The following is a 17,849-nucleotide window of genomic DNA, read 5'->3' on the forward strand; positions in this document are numbered from 1 at the left end:
TATGTAGGGCACATGTGCAGGATGAACAGATACTACCATCAAAAATCTCTGATCAAAGGCTCATGGGGCGCATGCACACCTGAAGTGGAGCACCCAGATGGACACTACTCGAAGAACAACAACAGTGTGTTTCTAGTTTCAGGTAGAAAATTATTCAAATCATGCATTTGCAGTTTAAAGCTAACGGAAATACTATAATTACTTTGTATAAAGTATTTATTATTTGCAAAGCACTTTTATAACTAGTACCTTGTTCACTGGATCTATTAAAACTGTGTACAGGAGGCAGTGGTACAACATAATACTTAAAAGGGGAATTTAAAAGGAAACATTTTCAAACACTTCAAAAGCAGAATGAACAATCAAATTCCAAATAGGCTAGGGATGGAATTCTACCCACTAAGTACTAAGAGAACTAACACCCCATATCTGAAGCGTGCGCCACAAAGATGACAGAAGTCAATTAGGAGCAATTAGTCTGAATCCAATTTTTATCCATGTCATGTCAGTGGCACTGGATCCATAATATGAAAAGAGCAAGCTGGCACATAAACCCGAATAAAACTTTGCAGACACTGAAATTAGGAGCTGAACTATTTTAAAATTTTAAACTTTATCACTAATTCTCTAGATGCACAGCAAGATAATGTAAATATCTGAAAGAATAGGAGGGTGACAAAATGGCACGAAATGGAAAAGAATGACAAACTGCATACAGCTCAGTTTATCCACAGTAAACTAACAGAATGGTTCAGAACTGTAGGGAAACTATTCTAGCCCAGATGCTGAGGCTCTAAGATCAGCATAATGTAAACATCTAGTTATTTACTGCAGTGCAGCAAACTTCAATGCAATTATACAACTTGCTATTTAAGACATATAGCACAAATACTGCTTTTTAATTCTGTAAGACACTAAAAATGTTTCTTTGACCCTATGGATACCATCTAGTCTTGAGGTGCTTTATGCCTTCAGGCTAGTTTCTTCGGGTTGTGGCAAAGTCTGGAAAGAGGGTGCCTCTATGGCTAAGGAAGGACGCTTCAGGAAACCCTCTATGAAGACAGTCCAACCCTGCACACCATCTTCTTTTGACTTGAAGAGCGGCAATGGGTGAATAGCTCACAGCAGAACGAACCAAAGATGAAAACTTGGTGGCATGGAGCCAGGAAGCATCTCTATGATGAAGAGGAAGCTGCCAGATGTGTGACTGAATGTGAGTGAGAGCATATGGCATTGTCTGCTGTTTGGCAGAGGTCAAAGGATGACTAGGGAAGTGAGAGGAAGAGAAACTGAAAGAGTGGTCAGTGATGGGGCAGGGACAGGAACAGGAACAAAGAGACAGGGTCCTAAGTTTTCTTGGTAACTTTCCCTCCGTTTGGAGATCCAAAAAGGAGTTAACTCTTGAAAAGACTAAAGTGCCCACAGATTAAAATATTTTTTCAAATCCTCTCCTACTTGTTTGTTCCCCTTTCCCCCAACCATTCTATGGGGACTCTTGTACCAGGCTACTACTAAGTGTTTTGGTGTACTGGCAACAGAGTGAAATTCAATAAAATCCTCACCTATGAAATGCTAGAAATTTCAGAGATTGGGAATCTAGTAAAATTGCACTTCTTAGCCAGCATCTTGGGAGCTGCCTGATGAATGGGAAAAGCACTGCAGGCAATGAGTCCTGAAAAGAAAGCATCTTAGGAGTCCCAAGTCCTTAAACTGGAGCTGGTCTGAGCAGTATTCCAGGATCAACACACCTGTGATCTTGGTGCAATAAAAGATATACACAAGACCCTGTTTACTGTGCGGCCAACTGCATGTAAATTTTGTGGCAACAACAGGTAAATTAAAACACTGAGCTTTTTATTTAATTAAATTTAAAAATTAATAATACAATTAGAACAGCTGTACCCCATGTGTTATAGTTTTTGTCATTAAATTCAATTTTATTAAGTCCCTAAATGTTCATTTTGCCACAGATTTTTGCAGACAGCACATATCTGCATCACAGAAGTTGTCAGTGGGTAACTGGTTATACAGCATTTGGGACTTTTAACATCTGAAGAATGAGACAACTTGGTATTCGGGAATAACTATAATAGCTTTACATTTCTGCTGAAATGATCAGCAGTGAAATATTCGAGGTTGACATTTCCAGTACTATCATTTGATTTCAGAGTTTACATACAAGTATGGTGAATGGGGCAATTCACACTCTCAGAGCTATTGTTTCAGGCTGCCTACAAATTAAGGCAGGCAACACTTAATAAATTACACTGGTCACCTTGGAAAGGTTTTCTTCACAATCATGAAGTTTAGATACGCAGTTTTGAAGAAAAAAATGCTTACATTCTGAAGCACAATTCTGTGGCAAGGGGTTGATTCTCTGGCAAATTCTACAACTGAAGACTACGTAGGATCACGGCTACAGTGTTCACAGGACTTGGGCTATTTGGAATTAAGAACTTTAGAATGGCTTCTAGATCCTGATTACCCTAAGCAATAACTGCTTTCCTCAAAATAACAATGTTAGCTCACTAAGACCTATATCCTACTAAGTGATCACATCCCGATTTGAAGACAAAGGTTGCCAGATGAATAAAAGCTCAAAAGTTTGAGGGCATGTTATCAAAGACAACAGAAATACCAACAAATTTAATTTCTTACTTGCATAACCTATGCCTGAAAACCAATCAAACCACACAGATAGTCTTACCAGGCAAAATACAGAAGCTGTGGTTGTTTGCATTACGTGAGATAAAACAGAACTAAACTGTACAATAGTACTGAACTCCTACCCAGGTGGAAGAGGACCCTGACTGACAGTACTGTGTGTCTGAGACGGAGGATTTACTGGCTGAACTTGTCTGGATACTGGAGGCGTGGTCAAAGCGGAAGCTGCAGGAACTGTTGTTCCAGCTGTTGCCCCCTCAAGGCTCTGTTCTGAAGGTGCATTTGGAGTTGTACTTGGTGAGGATCCTGCACTGGACTCATCATTTTCTATGGACATAGATGAAGGACCATTGACACATCCTATGAAATCAGAGAAAACAAAAATGGAAGAAAGGTTCTTAGTTGGTTTTCTCTCATTATTGTTTAAAACCCAAGAAATCTGTTTTAGAAAATTGTTAATCCACAAAAACAAAGGCTAGTAAAATAGGACTGTCAAAAAAGTGAAGGTGTAAAACCACATATTTTACCTTACTGGAACTCAGAGGCAGTTCTTTCCTACCTTGCAGGAATGCTACATTCCTAGTAGTATCATGAACCAGCAGACAGCTTTTATATTTCTATGATGGAACACTTCATTATCTTTATAATAGCAAGTTATCTACTTTCAATAAATATTGAAGGTATGTAAATAAATCCCTTCTTATTAAACAAACTTTTTTTTAAAAACTTAGTTTTTATTATTTTACAAATGAACAATGCAAATTTCCAAAAAAGGAAATTAGACGACATCTATCTGGAAAGAAACTTCACTCGAGAGAAAGAAGAAAAAAAACCCAACAACAATGGGTGGAAAACTTTAAAGGGAAGCATTTAGAGTTTCAACTTGGTCAGCAGCATATTGTTATTTAGGAAAAAACAGAAAACAAAAATTGTGTTTGATTTGGTCAAGATAAGTAGGTTTGAAAAGTTGAGATGCACATTCGCCGTATTTTTTTTTTTTAAACAAACACTGCAATAATCTTAACAATGATCTCAGCATTGTAAGAGATAAAAGAGCCGCACTGCCCATGTAGCTATATTAAAATATTATAAATGAGGGATGCAGTGTAGTTTAGTGGATGAAAAAGAAGAAGCCAAGTCTTGATTCAATCTACTTCCTGAGCTCCGTAGGGGACAGCATTCACTATAGATGCTTTCCTGAGAAGATTCCATGCTGCACCTGCAACTGGCTATTCAATCAAATACTATTCCCACTTCTCAGTGGGCTGCTGGGATGGCCTGGTCTTTGCTCCAATGAGGAAACCGACTCCCACAAACGTCCCTTTAAGAAAAATTGCGTTTTCTTCTACAAATATGGTTTTCTAAGCACTCTATCTCTGAATACAGATTATATAACACATCATACATACATTTCATAGATACTACCTACACTTGTCCACAGCTCAAGATAATGTCTCCTAAGAAACTCTAGGATGTCACTTAAACTTAATCAGAGAAGCCTGAATGTCATGGCCTTTTGTAAGCAACTGGCATATGATAAAAAGTAACAAAACGTCTACTCTATTTTAAGGCAAAAAAAAATATTAAGAATTTGGCAGTCTTTTGCTATTATATGACAGTTTTTGACACTATAGATGATCAGATTTGTAACAAACACCCACTGTAATCTACCAGACCCAATGCTGCTACCTACTCAGGAAGGCTGTTTTAGACACCAGTCTTTCCAACACTTACTACCTAGTGTAGTTACATCAAAGTCAATTGGACATGTTACAGTAGTAAGCATTATCCTTGGTAGTATTTGCATGATCAGGCCCTTTGGGGGCTTTCTGCACTTGTTAGTGGTTGCAATATAGCCGTTCTTTCACAGACATGAAATGAGAGATTTCTAATGATAAAAATAGCAATTAAGCAAGAATGTACAAAGACAGGAAGCAAGATCAATTCTCGGTGGCAGAGCATTTCTTAAGGGGACTTGTTAAAAAAATGTGATCAGTACATCTGAGGAAAAGATATTAGAAATGGTCATGACTGTTCAAATAGAATGTAACTTACAAATAGCTTTTAAATGGATGTTTGGCACTGCAATACATACCAGCTGCAGAAGAGGGTCTACGAGGAGTGGGTGGAGGTGGTCGGGAGGGCCTGGGAGGCCTAGCAGGTTTAAAGACCCCATTTGTGAGTAACGGAGAATCACTGCCATTAACAGACTTGCTTTCACTGGATCCTGCATCCTCATAGCTTTCAAGGCCATTTGCATTAGCCCTTTGTGGGGGAAAAACAGAAACAAGAATTCTTAGGAATTTGTAGAAGATATTAGAACTGAAAAGTTAAACTATTATGGCTTTAAATAGAGGAAATTCTGAAAATCTTATAGATTATAAACATATTATACAAAACAAACAGTTTTTGTACAATATGTTTACATATTTGTTATAGCAATAAACCTCTTCACAATCCAGACATACAACTATACAGAATTTAAGTTGGTTGCAATATATTTAACAGGAAGCACTTGCAGAGGAGTTTAAACAGAGGTAAAGAAAAGCAAGAGGCCATGTTTGGAAGGATGGACTAGGAATATTGGAAACAGCAGAACAGATGGGGATTGGAAATCTGTATAAAATTCTCAGTTTGCTTTCAAAACTTTTTTTTTAATTAAACGATTTTCACACCAGTGTGAACACATCTTATAAAAATCAGTTTTGTACTAGGATACTGATGAAATTTTTCAGCATAACCTTAATAAATAAAGTAATCCATCATCAGAGGAAATACTTATGAATTAAACACATGAGTTTATGTAAAGGGAAATTAATAAATGGAAAGCACAATTTAGAGTTATTTTCAGTATTTGCAGGTTACACTTATACAATATTTGTATTTCTCTAGTGCCGTTTTATAGATCTAAAAGATCTTAATAAAAATTAAGGAATTAAGCTAACATCATTCCTGAAAAGCAGGCATTATCCCCATTTTTCAGACTGTTTAATACACCGTGCCTAAATTTATCAAAACAAACAAAAAACTTCTGTTAACTTAGAGTTAAGGTTGCTAAGTGCAATTCAAGAGAAGATACACTGGAAACACTTGTTTAACAATATTAAATAGTAGAGAAATCACAAGCTAAGATTATGTAAAACAATCCTGACACTAAGTGTCACATTTTTGCTATATCAGAGAAATTTACTTGTAAATATAGCCTCTGTAATAAACCAAACTAACTGCACTCCTTTTAAAAAACCAATGTAATTTCCTTGACAATGGATTGCTGAGGGGTTTGGAAAAGGAAACAAGAACTTCATTTCCAAAGGGATCACATGACAATTCTATAATCCAACAACTGAATTGCCATAGATTTTTAGATAGTGTTTGTGCCCCCTTCTGATACAAGGATCTTCCCAAGGTACTAACAATTTGTGAAGCTCCTTCCATCAGAAATGGAAAAAACATTAAAGAGGAAGCATTAGAGAAAGCCACAAAGTACTCAAAAGAGTTTGTAATGTGCTCCTACTGGCTGCTTTAATTTGAAAGCTTTCTTTGTTATGGGTAACAATATGGCATTGCTTTTTTACGTTTGAATTGTAAAGTTCTGTTAAACCTTAAGACAACACAAATTTTTAAGATATATTGGCCATCATACCAACTGGTCGTCACGCTGATTTGACAATTATTATGTGATGGCATCCCTGCATAACCTCCAACAAATGAGACTATTTACAAAAACAGAAATTAAGGAGAACTGGTTTATAACGATCACAACAGCGAGTTAAAATACACATATATAAATACAAAAACTACGTTGAAAGTATGTTAAGGTTGCAAGTCAAGCACTGAAAGTTAGTAAATGCCAGAAAAATTAATGCCATCTGTACAACTTTAATTTGGCCCCTTATGTATATGCTGGGGAGAACTCAGTCCTCCTGGTTTCCAGGACAGTGCTCTGAACACAAGAGACCACACCTTCTATCTTGAACTGTAGCTCTGTGCCTATCATGTAGGAGACTGAATGGACCTTGGCAACACGCTCAAGAACATATTGCATTTAAGACCTCCATGGGATTGGACCTAGGGTGACCAGACAGCAAGTGTGAAAAATCGGGACGGGAGGGGGGGTGTAATAGGAGCCTATATAAGAAAAAGACCCAAAAATTGGGACTGTCCCTATAAAATCGGGACATCTAAAATCGGGACCAGTCACCCTAACTGGACCATTCTCAATGCACATACAGTGTTCGAAGATTTTAGCAGCAACCTCTTTAAAGTCTATACTTAGCATGTACACATTTCAAATCGGAGGCTTATAATTCGGATGTAGCTGGGTGGTTTTTCACAGGGACAGCAAAGGCACTTCTCCCTGGCACAGTCCCTGTGCCAAATTTCAAGTGCTTGCTCTAAAGCACTGAGGCACTTGTGCTCTTCAGAAAAATGGGTAGAAAAGCATAACGGGGCTAAATTACCTATTTTTTCTTAATCTTAATTTTGGAAATGGTTGAACTGTTTTTCTGAAACTTTCTAAAAAAATTCAGCCTGAGGCAGAAACCAAGCATAGAAAATTTCAGCCTGAATTATTCAAATCTGACAAAATTACAAGCAACTGAAAACAGGGACTTATGGAAAATGTTTGACAACTTTAACTGCAGGCTTCACTGCCTCTGCCTATCATGGATTTTCAAAAACTTTTACATAAGTCATAATTCAGATATAAATGACTCAATAACTGAAGACCTTTTTTGTACCAGATATTAGAATTGCTGCTATATAAACTAATCAGACTCAACACTTCTGAAAATAAAATTCTGTAAATGTAGATTGTTCATTGACCAGTATGGATGGCTCAGAATAAGTTTTACAGTGGACCACTACTTGCAATCTCATCTAGGGAATCATAACCAAGTATCTCTATAACAAACATATTATTTGCAACTTGGAATTTTTTATTCAAAAAAAGAAAGAGGCTAGGAACCCAAGTTGTATTTCATAAGATATGTGGAATCAAGCCTAATTACATACATGTTTGACCTAAATATACAGCACTACTTCTGCTCTGTATCAGGGACAGTGCTCGTGATAATTTAAGTTACTATGCCTTATTGCCCCCAAAGAATTTAAAAATAAGTGACTATTTGATCATGTGCTAATCAACAGTGATTTGAAATTTACTAGCGCTAAAGCCTAGTTTTCGCTCAGTCCCAGAACACATTACTCTGGTTTTGAACATTAAGGTCAAGAGCATTATATTTTATACTCTTGCATACATTATCAAAATCAGCCTGGGATGGGGGGTACAATGTATAAAAAGATGTTATGTGATATATAAGAACACCTACGCTACCCACACATTCTGAATCAGTTCATTATATAAGCAACACATAGGCTGTCCCAAGTTAAACCCTCACTGAGCATCATATAATTGTAGCTGGTATGGAGATTGTTTAAGTAATTCAGATGCTCATATATTTGATAAAAGCAGCTCTCAGAGGGCAGAGAGGTCCTTCTGTTTGGAGGCATACAGAACATATTGCCTCAGCAGCAGAGATGGCTTTCAACATGTGATAGGATGAAACATAGCCTTGGTACCTAAGAAGGAAAACATCCCCCTTTACATATCCAACTGGTTCAAAATGCAGTAGCTTGTCTACTGAACACACAGTCAATTTCAAAGTTTCAGTTCTTTGTCTTCAGAGCCCTCACAGAACTGGCCCCAGATGTTGAAAGAGATGGTTTCAATAAGATCAAGACCTCCTATAAGAACTGAATTGTATTGGAGCAATGAACATACTTGTTTCAATTTAATCTAAATCAATTAGGAGCAGGATTAAACGAAACCAAAATAAACATTTTTAAACCATATTAAGAATATCAACACATGAGTTTGCACTGATTTAACTAAACCACTTTATTTAACCAGAGCAGGTCTGTGTATGGATAAGGCCCAAGACCTGGGAGAAGGAAGAACTGGCCAAATCAGTTACACAGGCACAGCCTTGTGAACTCACAGCCATTAATCTCAGCAAGGTCTGGGATTCATTCAATCATTAAGTACTTATCAGTTTAACAATACAAGGCAGCAGAAGGAAACCTCTTTTTTTTTTTTTTTTTTGGAGGGGGCTTGTAACTCAAGGAACCTCTTGGTCAAATGAAGCCAAATTTGTATCACTAATAAGAACATAAAAAGAAAAGGAGTACTTGTGGCACCTTAGAGACTAACAAATTTATTTGAGAATAAGCTTTCTTTAGCTGTAAATTTTAGAAATAGTGGCTATTTTTTTCGGGATTTGTCTCTGCAACCCCTAGCTCGAATGACCTCAAATTTGGACTACTAACCTTACCCTGCACTCTCCCACGGTGCACCTAACTTCAAAGGAATCCAATTGAGCATATTGATTTTAGAGTACTTAGAAAGGTTGACCTTTAAACAAAAGTCATAATGCAAGCTTAAGTATAATGATGCTGCTGCACAGCTATAATAATCTAAAAGAAGCACATTAACAACTCAGGCAAGAAACGAACTCCTACCTTGTGTCGCTTCTTGCTCTGGAACCATCGTTCTGCGTGGGACCTTAAACACCGGAAAAAGAAAAGCAATGAACTTATTTAGTGTAGATTTCAAGGTAGAAAATATTCAACACTCAAATTCATTTCTAACGTTGAGGTTAAATGAAGAGCACCTTCCCATTTGTGAAAGCTTCTTTCACACAAATCTATGTACCAGTCACATTTTAAGCTATTAGTACTGAGGAGCACAAGAAAAGAGCAATATATTCTTTCCCCTCAAAGGTGTAACACAGACTCTGAATATTATTCAGCTACTGCGTGATATTGCCAATTGCATAAGTTCATCAATCATGAGAAATCACTTTTGTTTCCTATCCCCATGACAGATTCAAGCAACCTTCCACCGCCAAACTCCACCTTGCAGAGCTATTTTTAATGTCCTTCTCTCCCTGCTCTCCAGGTGGCAGGAGAAGACAGCAGAAAGCAAGCTGTACTTCTGGAATTTTTCCTTTCTCTGCTTCATGGATTCCTCCCTTGGTGACAACAGGTGTGGGGTTGGTTCCTGCTGCTTTGCTGGGCCACCTCTCTGGTGCTCTCTTAACCTGGGCACTTTCCCCATTGCTCTGTAGGTTACTCAGAGAGAATAACAGAGGAACCATTGAGAGCTTTAGCAGTTGGCTACTCTCCAAGCAGAACAGCAGTTCCTGGTGGCCTCAAACAGAACTGTAGCAGATCAGTCTAAACTCCAGAGTTTCTTGTAGCTCTTCATGCAACTGCCTTGTACAAATCTGGCCCCAAAGCACAGCACTTGTGATACTGTGAGTTGGTAGTACTGACTGCACATTAGCCTATGTCTGGCTTCCACAGAGAAATATAAAGTTAACCAAATGCTCAGATATCACTATGATGGGGACAATATAAAAAAAGAAATCTAGGCAGAAATAAGCACATATGTAATATAATATATTAATTTAATCAGATCGAGAAAGCAAGCAATTGTAATTCCAAGAACAGAAAAAACACATGACGTATATATAGAATATTGCAAGTACTTCCCACAACTACATATATAACTATTCCCTTAGAGTGCATAATAAGAATGTATTGGTTACTTTTCCTCCTCTCAAATAGTGGCCCTTCATATTTATGTTTTTATCTTGTTAGTTTCCAATAACATCTGTATTTAAACAAGAGTTTGTTCCTCTACAGCCTTGCTCTTCCTCGTTGATCCTGCAGTGAAGTTATAACACTGAATGTGTAACTTCTTAAGTCACCTGTAGGTCTATGGATTGGGAGCTAAGCAGAGGAGGACTATTTTTCTTGAAGGATCAGTAGGGGGGAGAGCTTTTATTCAAGGAAGATCCAAAATAATAGTGTAACTTGATGCCTGTGGGGAGCAGGTGGGAAGTCAAACCAGGGACCTGAGCCTCCACTGCCTGAGATAAAAGACCTGGGTCTGTTAGCTCAAGGCCCTTAGTGCACTCAAAAAATCTATACGCATGGTCCAGCTACTAGAGGGGGACAGAGCACCACAGTCTGTAAACCTGGGTTACAACAGTAAGGAGAAGACAAAGATACTATGCATTTTCATTTTTAAAATTTTTTTTTTTTAAAGTTAGAGGTCCTTAAAGAATCTCATTAATCAACAAAGTAAAGCACGTTAGATATTTGTTTCCTTCTTTCTCCCCCCAGCAAGCCTTTAAGAATAGGATAGCTGACGTCTGCCAATAACATGAGGTGACTTTCTAAAACATTGGAAAGAATCCTTGATTTTATACTTGACTCGTCTAAAAAGAATGAATAGTTAATGCACTGTCTCAATGAAAGCAAAAGTTTGTTTACTCTAATTTGAAGAAAAAAGGAACCTAAATGAAAACTATAATGAAGATTCTCTATCAAGGAATTCATTTCAATTAATCCATTTCACACATTACCAAGGCACAGCTGTGAAGAAGAACACAAAGTAGTAAGGAGCAATAACCGGAAGGAATAGCTGCCAAAAACAAGGAGGAAAATTAATGTCAATGGCACCTATTTTTAAATGTATTTTTTGCTGAGTCATGAAAAGGCATGAAATCTCAAGAAGCGTTGAGACCCACTGTTTCCTCTTGTCTTCACTGTTCTAAATCTGGCTCTAAGTTTTCTTAGGAAAGCAGAAATCTCTTTCAGAATTACGAATTCAGCATTAGTCTCAATACTTTGGTAGAATGAGCCAGCTAAGTCAGTTTTATACAGCCCTACATAAAAAATTTAGAGTCACCAAGTTAGTCAAGGTGGACTTGACATTAGAAGACTGTTTTGGCTGATCTACTCGGATGCTATGATACAGATAATGTTTGCACAGTGAAGACCTAACTCTGATAAAGGACTCACAAGTGGCATCATGGGCTTCATGTTTACTGATTACTGTAACAAACATGCTCCACTTAAAAGTATAATGATTTTTTGTTGTTGTTGACCTCTAGCCCTGCAAACTGAGCCTGGGCTATCCAGCTTATACAGCAATAAAATTTAACATCTGTGCAGTCCATTGTACTACTGACATTGGTGTAACTGTTTGGAACTTATGAATGATGAAGCGTAAGAAAAAAAAAAAGAATTTATTTCATCACAAAAGTGAGAAGATCTGAATCTAAATACACACAGGAAGTAGATCTGCAGAGTAAGGTGGTGTCATTTTACAGTGTCTTAGGGCAGAACCACATTTTTAAAAAGCATCAAAAATTCTGCTAACCTCCAACTCTTAAACATATTAAACACAGAGTCGGCAGCACAGGTAAAATTTTTGAACATTTTACTTCATAGTTGCCCAATATCACGTTTAGTCATTTATGCTGGTACTTCAGGCTCTGTGCGATTTCTGATATTGTTCCTAGGCGTTTGAAAATAAAAATTAATTTCCCTATCTAATTTTTCCTCTTTCCATTTACAAGTATACATTTTTTAATTTAGTGAGTGAATTCAGTGCTCAGGAAAGGGAGAAACTAGAAGCACAAGCTCAAACCAAATGCAGTACAGAAAGAGGCGTGCAAGTTTTCCTGCCTAATTCTATCAACATACCTAGACCACGCACTGCAAATCCCATGCAATTCCAGTCCTTGTCCTTTCTTTAGAAGAAATTCCCATCTGGGCAAGCTATGTGATAACGTGTGTGTGACGGTGCAGCCCATAAGGCTTTAGGGAAATATGCTTATGAATGTATATATGACATAACTGGAATATATTTTATGCTACATATGCCATGTAACATGTCTCTAAAGGTTATGATCTACTGAATCTATTCATCCTATTTGTATGCATGTATCATCTTTGTATTTGAAGTTATGAATATTGGCTGTGTACTTGCTTGATTTTTAAGTAGCCTTTGTAAAGCATTTGGTCAGCTTCTTGAGAAAGGAATGTGCAAATTAAGTGCCCAATCAAGAAGCACTTAACGCACAATGGATCTTGTAAGATTCCAATCCACAAAAGAAGTCTACATGAGGACATTCAAGGTAGCATGCAAACAATGGCTGCTGCCTATAAAAACCGAGTAATGCATGGACATGTGACTTGCCTAGGTGACTCCAAAACTCCATCTTGGAGCTGGACTTTGCATAGGAGGGAGTCTCCATCCACAAGAGAAAATCTATTTAAGCCTGTGACAGAGGCCCCTCCATTTTGTCTTCAGCTGGCTCAAGAGAGATCCTTTGTGGTGGAGAGGCTACCTGAAAGAAACTGGAACAAAGGTCAGGAACTACAGGGGGTGTGAGTGATTGCTAGACCCAGACTAGAAGGAGACTAGTCTGTAAAAGGAAGTTTACTGGAACACCTCTGAGTGTGAGGTTTTATCTGTATTCAGGTTTCAGAGTAGCAGCCGCGTTAGTCTGTATCCGCAAAAAGAAAAAAGGAGTACTTGTGGCACCTTAGAGACTAACAAATTTATTAATACTCAAATAAATTTGTTCGTCTCTAAGGTGCCACAAGTACTCCTTTTCTTTTTATCTGTATTCAGTTTTCTTACTGTATTAGACATAGATTTGCATGTTCTATTTTATTTTGCTTGGTAATTCACTTTGTTCTATCTGTTACTACTTGGAACCACTTAAATCCTACTTTCTGTATTTAATAAAAATCACTTTTTACTTATTAATTAACCCAGAGTATGCATTAAAACCTGGAGGGGCAAACAGCTGTACATCTCTCTCTCTCTCTCTCTGTGTGTGTTATAGACGGTGAACAATTTATGAGTTTACCCTGTATAAGCTTTAAAGCAGATTTATTTGGGGTTTGGACCCACTGGGAGTTGAGCATCTGAGTGTTAAAGACAGGAACACTTCTAAAGCTTCTTTCAGTTTAAGCCTACAGCTATTAGGGGACATGGTTCAGACCTGGGTCTGGGTTTGCAGCAGGCTAGCGGGCCTGGCTCAAACCAGGCAGGGCACTGAAGTGCCAAGCTTGGAGGGCAGGGAAAGCAGGGGCAGAAGTAGTCTTGGCACATCAATTGGCAGCCCCCAGGGGGTTTCTGTGATCTAACCCGTCACAACGTGATAACATGGTAAATAGGGGGAGGGATGATACCAACAAAAAACAACTTATTTTCACTTGTGACCAGGGAGTCAGGTTTGAGCACAGACGTCTTCAGAAGTAGTAAGTAAACGTAAAAGGCTAATATGCTAATTCTCTCTCTGATTTCTTATGATATTTAAATGACACTTGAAATTAACATGACATTTATTGTTCACCTCCTTTTGGTTTTGCAGTAACAGCATCATATGAATTGCCAAGCTTGCAATTGCCAATGATCCACCTAATCTGGTACATAATCTCCGACAGCAGCCAATATTGGACTTCTCTGAAGAAAGGATAAACCTTTCACAATGCCCCTTGTCCTGCTCTACAGGAGAAATTTTTATCTTATTGCTCTCAACCATCAGTGCTGAGAACCCCTATTTTTATTGTAGCGTAACTGCAAATGCTGCTCTTATTCTTCAAGGTTTTTAATCTTAAAAATATTGTATTAAGCTATTTGCCACTGAAGAGGTCAGCAAAACATTGGGAATGCAATTTGTGCTCCCTCTTCTGGCTTTTTAGCAAGCAGCAATTATAGATTCTTCATGAACAGCAGCTCTTGTTTCGAATAATCAGTGACAAAAGTGGTGGACTTTAAAGTACTCTGTTTGATTTAGGGCTTGTCTACACAGTGGGGTAATGCAGACTATGGGGTTCTGATTTCTAAAGTGAAATGTACTGTGCATTAATTGATCCATGTAGACCCTACTGGCGTGCACTAATGGTTCCCTAGTGCTCTTTAACATCGTCCTGTTTGAAACCAGCAAGGTCTACACAGACCAATTAATACAGAGTATGTTAGTATGCTTTAGAAATCATACCCCTGTAGTCAGCATTACCCCATGGTGTACACAAGCCTTTCGAAACTGAAAGACTTTTAAACAAGACTACCATAACCCTGAGGTACTATTTAAAAGCTGTCTCTCCCTGACGAATCCAAAAGGCCACACCCTGTGTTCTGCAGCACTGTACATCGTGGCAACTTTAGATAAATTAAGAAAAGGTATAATTAGAAATGAAATATGAAAGTGAGTAATGCAGTAATTACAGTATTCCTTTTATTTTGTTATTAAATTCAGATTATTTTGCATTACTCCTATGTTTTCAAATGCCACAGATTTACGTACTGATGATGTTCAACTACGTTGAAGACTATGTCAGTTAGGAAAGCTGGTGGTTTTGACAGCTGGATAGACGTATTTTGACATCAAGGAAGGCATGGAAGATAGTTTGGGATTGAGAGATAAAGTAGCATGGTCCAGAGAATAGGTGCCCAATATTATTGGTACTGCACTAATATCTACGAGCCCCAGTCATGGACTAGGACTCCAGGGCACTATGCACTGAACACACACACAGAACTTAGGATGAAAGTAAAACACATGGGAGGGCCCTTGTGTTAGAGGTAGGGACCAAAAGATTTGCAAAACCTCCATTATAATATATTTGTGGCTCCTTCTTGAAGAGCTGGGTGAACTATGTAAAAGCATTTTCAAAACTGGGACTCTGAAAATTCAGGATGTGAGACTACTGCCCACAATGGTGTCTCCTCAGAATTACATTAAGGCAGTTTAGGTCATAGTATGACTATTGCTACACTGATTCACTATTCAAGCTTCTAGATTATTTTCTGGTAGAAAGAGCATTCTTGAAAGTGCTCATCTGAATACTGGAATATGCTGTTAGTTCAAAGTGCAGAGTGTAAAAAAATTAATGATTAATGCAGTTAATCTGCAGATTATCAGATGCTGAAGGCAGAGTCCATCTGACATCTCTATGCAGTACACAGCAGCTCCAACTCAAAGTACTGTGTCAGCTGCTCATACTTTAAGATCCATTAAAAAAAAAAAAGAACCACAGGGAAAGACAGACATGGATAAAATACAGTTAAATGACAAGGAGAGCGCAACTCCAGACACCCAAACAGCTGACTTTATAATCTACAGATAAATAAAAAGCTTTGCGAGGAAATAAGAAACCCAAAGTGCCTAAATGGTAGGCTCCTAGGAAAAAAACCATTTCATTTACTGATATTCTACAAACATGCAGACACGAGCTGCATAATAAAGTAACTAGCACACTTGGCTATGAGTCTGTAATAATCTGTTCAGCTTTAAAAAAATGAAACAGAAAGAACAAAGAATTCAGAAAACTGTGAATGAAACAGATGACACAAAGAAAGGAAAGTCAGACTGAACATTGGAATGAATCTTGAAATAAAATATTTTGAAGTCCCATCACTCCTTTTATTGAGTTATTTTATGGATCACAAATTCAAACTTCAAAAGAAACAAAGGTTAATGGAAGAGTTTAGTCTTTACAAGAGTGCAATATAAGTATTTATTATCAATAAAATGTTGTAAATTATTATAAATAAAATGTTGTACTATCTTCCAGTAAACAGCTTTAGATAAGCAGAGACTACACACCCTATAATACTTAAACACTCACTTCTTATAGTCGTGGCATCACCATTAATCAAGAGCTCAGGATCTACCTGCATCCCATCCAGACAAACAGACAAGTCTCCTATCACCTCTGCTGGTTCTCGGTAACCGACAAGCTGCAACGTCACTACCACTTGCTCAACTAGAAAAGAAAAAGTACAGAAAAATTAGAAGCTTCCCTTTATGTTAACATATTGTTACATTTTATTAAAGAAATTATCATAAATCCAAAGGAAAGTATTATAAAATAGAACAGTTCTGAATCCCCATAGGACTAATGTTAATAATATTTATGCTTTTTGCAAACAATCCTCCCAAACCTCCTGTAAGTAGGCATTATTCCCTTAAAGATGGGGAGACTGAGGTAGAACTGTGAAGTGGCTTGAACACAGAAAGAACCAGAATTAGAGCAGAAGTCAGAATTCTGGAGTTTCTGGCTGTCTTGTGTTTAGACCACTGGACCACATCTCTCAAACAACTCCTAGAGCTGACCTCCAGAACACCTTTAAGAACCAGAATTCATAATATTCCTCATTAAGTGCATATACAAGTTTCATATACAGACAAGAATATTTATCCAGTCATTGAAAAAATGTACATTTAAAAACATGAAGCTTTTATCCTGTATCTACAGAAGGAAGGGTATTTACTTTTACAGGCTAAGCCTCTGCATCAGGTCACAATGGAACACAGTTTAGGATAAATATCTTTGCAATATCACAACAGAATATCTGATGCTACATAGAGCAAGAGTCCCCAAGTTAACTTTCTTCCAACTTTAGCAGTGGAATCACACACCTGTCAGGGCACTGGCCTGTTCTGCACTGTTACACGGATACCTATAAGTCCTGCAATTACAGTACAGACATTTGAAAAACCCCAAACAAATAACTCTTTGGAAAGCCAAAACAAAATGGAGCCAATGCAAAGGTATGTGCAATAGTAATGTGGATTCTCTGAGGAGGGTTTTTGTAATACAGTATTCAATGTGCTTCCCTTTCAAACAACGTGGGAGGTGCACATATTCAGCTACATAAGATATTTGAATATTCTGAAATGATATAGCATCTAATCAATTTAAACAAACAAGCAAACAAAAACAACCTTCACGTGCATATTTGTGTGTCTGGTGCCAGGAACACGACTCAGACAATGTTTAACGTTAAAATAATTCTTTTCCAATCTTCAGTTTGATTTTTCACTCCCACATTCCATCTCTTACTCCACACCAGTGAGGTGTAAAATACCATGTTTGTAATATCACTATAAAAACAGTGTATTATAAGTAAGACTACACTGCATGATCAGCCAGAATGAAATAAATTGCGAGAGAAAGCCCTTAAATAGAATCAGTAAACAAAAAAGAGAAGATATACTTTAGATAAATTGTCATATTATTGTTTGGAACTCCTGAAAGGGTTAAACACAGCACCTTGAACTACCATATAATGCAAGTCTGGAAAATTTCACACAAATAAGGTAAATTTTTTTAGTTACATACTTACGTTTCATATTGTTTGATTTCAATGTCTCATGAACCTCCAGAGTAGCACTACCCAGTAGAATATCAGACTTTAATGTCTGATGGCTCCAGACTCGAAAGTTTAATGTACTGACAGGAGTGACAATTCTGTTGGAAACGTACAGAGAACAGGACAATGGTGAACACTAGGCAAAGTGTCACAAACA

General features: G+C 37.6%; 1 protein-coding gene across 8 annotated transcripts in view; it reads right to left on the minus strand.

The window, feature by feature from the left end:
- The window catches only part of ITCH (itchy E3 ubiquitin protein ligase), a 116,967-nt gene that overhangs the window by 47,665 nt on the left and 51,453 nt on the right, over positions 1–17,849 (minus strand). For 7 of the 8 annotated variants that reach the window (XM_073309885.2, XM_073309879.2, XM_073309878.2 and 4 more), the window contains 5 exons: positions 17,666–17,790; positions 16,165–16,302; positions 9,184–9,226; positions 4,760–4,929; positions 2,790–3,024 (listed from right to left, as the gene is read on the minus strand). In XM_073309885.2, coding sequence (XP_073165986.1) covers positions 2,790–3,024; positions 4,760–4,929; positions 9,184–9,226; positions 16,165–16,302; positions 17,666–17,790 — 711 coding nt within the window. Of the gene's footprint in view, positions 1–2,789; positions 3,025–4,759; positions 4,930–6,307; positions 6,378–9,183; positions 9,227–16,164; positions 16,303–17,665; positions 17,791–17,849 lie in introns of those variants that run through there. The other variant, XM_073309883.2, reaches the window with a different exon arrangement.

This window comes from Lepidochelys kempii, chromosome 13 (assembly GCF_965140285.1).
Source record: "Lepidochelys kempii isolate rLepKem1 chromosome 13, rLepKem1.hap1, whole genome shotgun sequence".
Classification (NCBI taxonomy): domain Eukaryota; kingdom Metazoa; phylum Chordata; order Testudines; family Cheloniidae; genus Lepidochelys; species Lepidochelys kempii.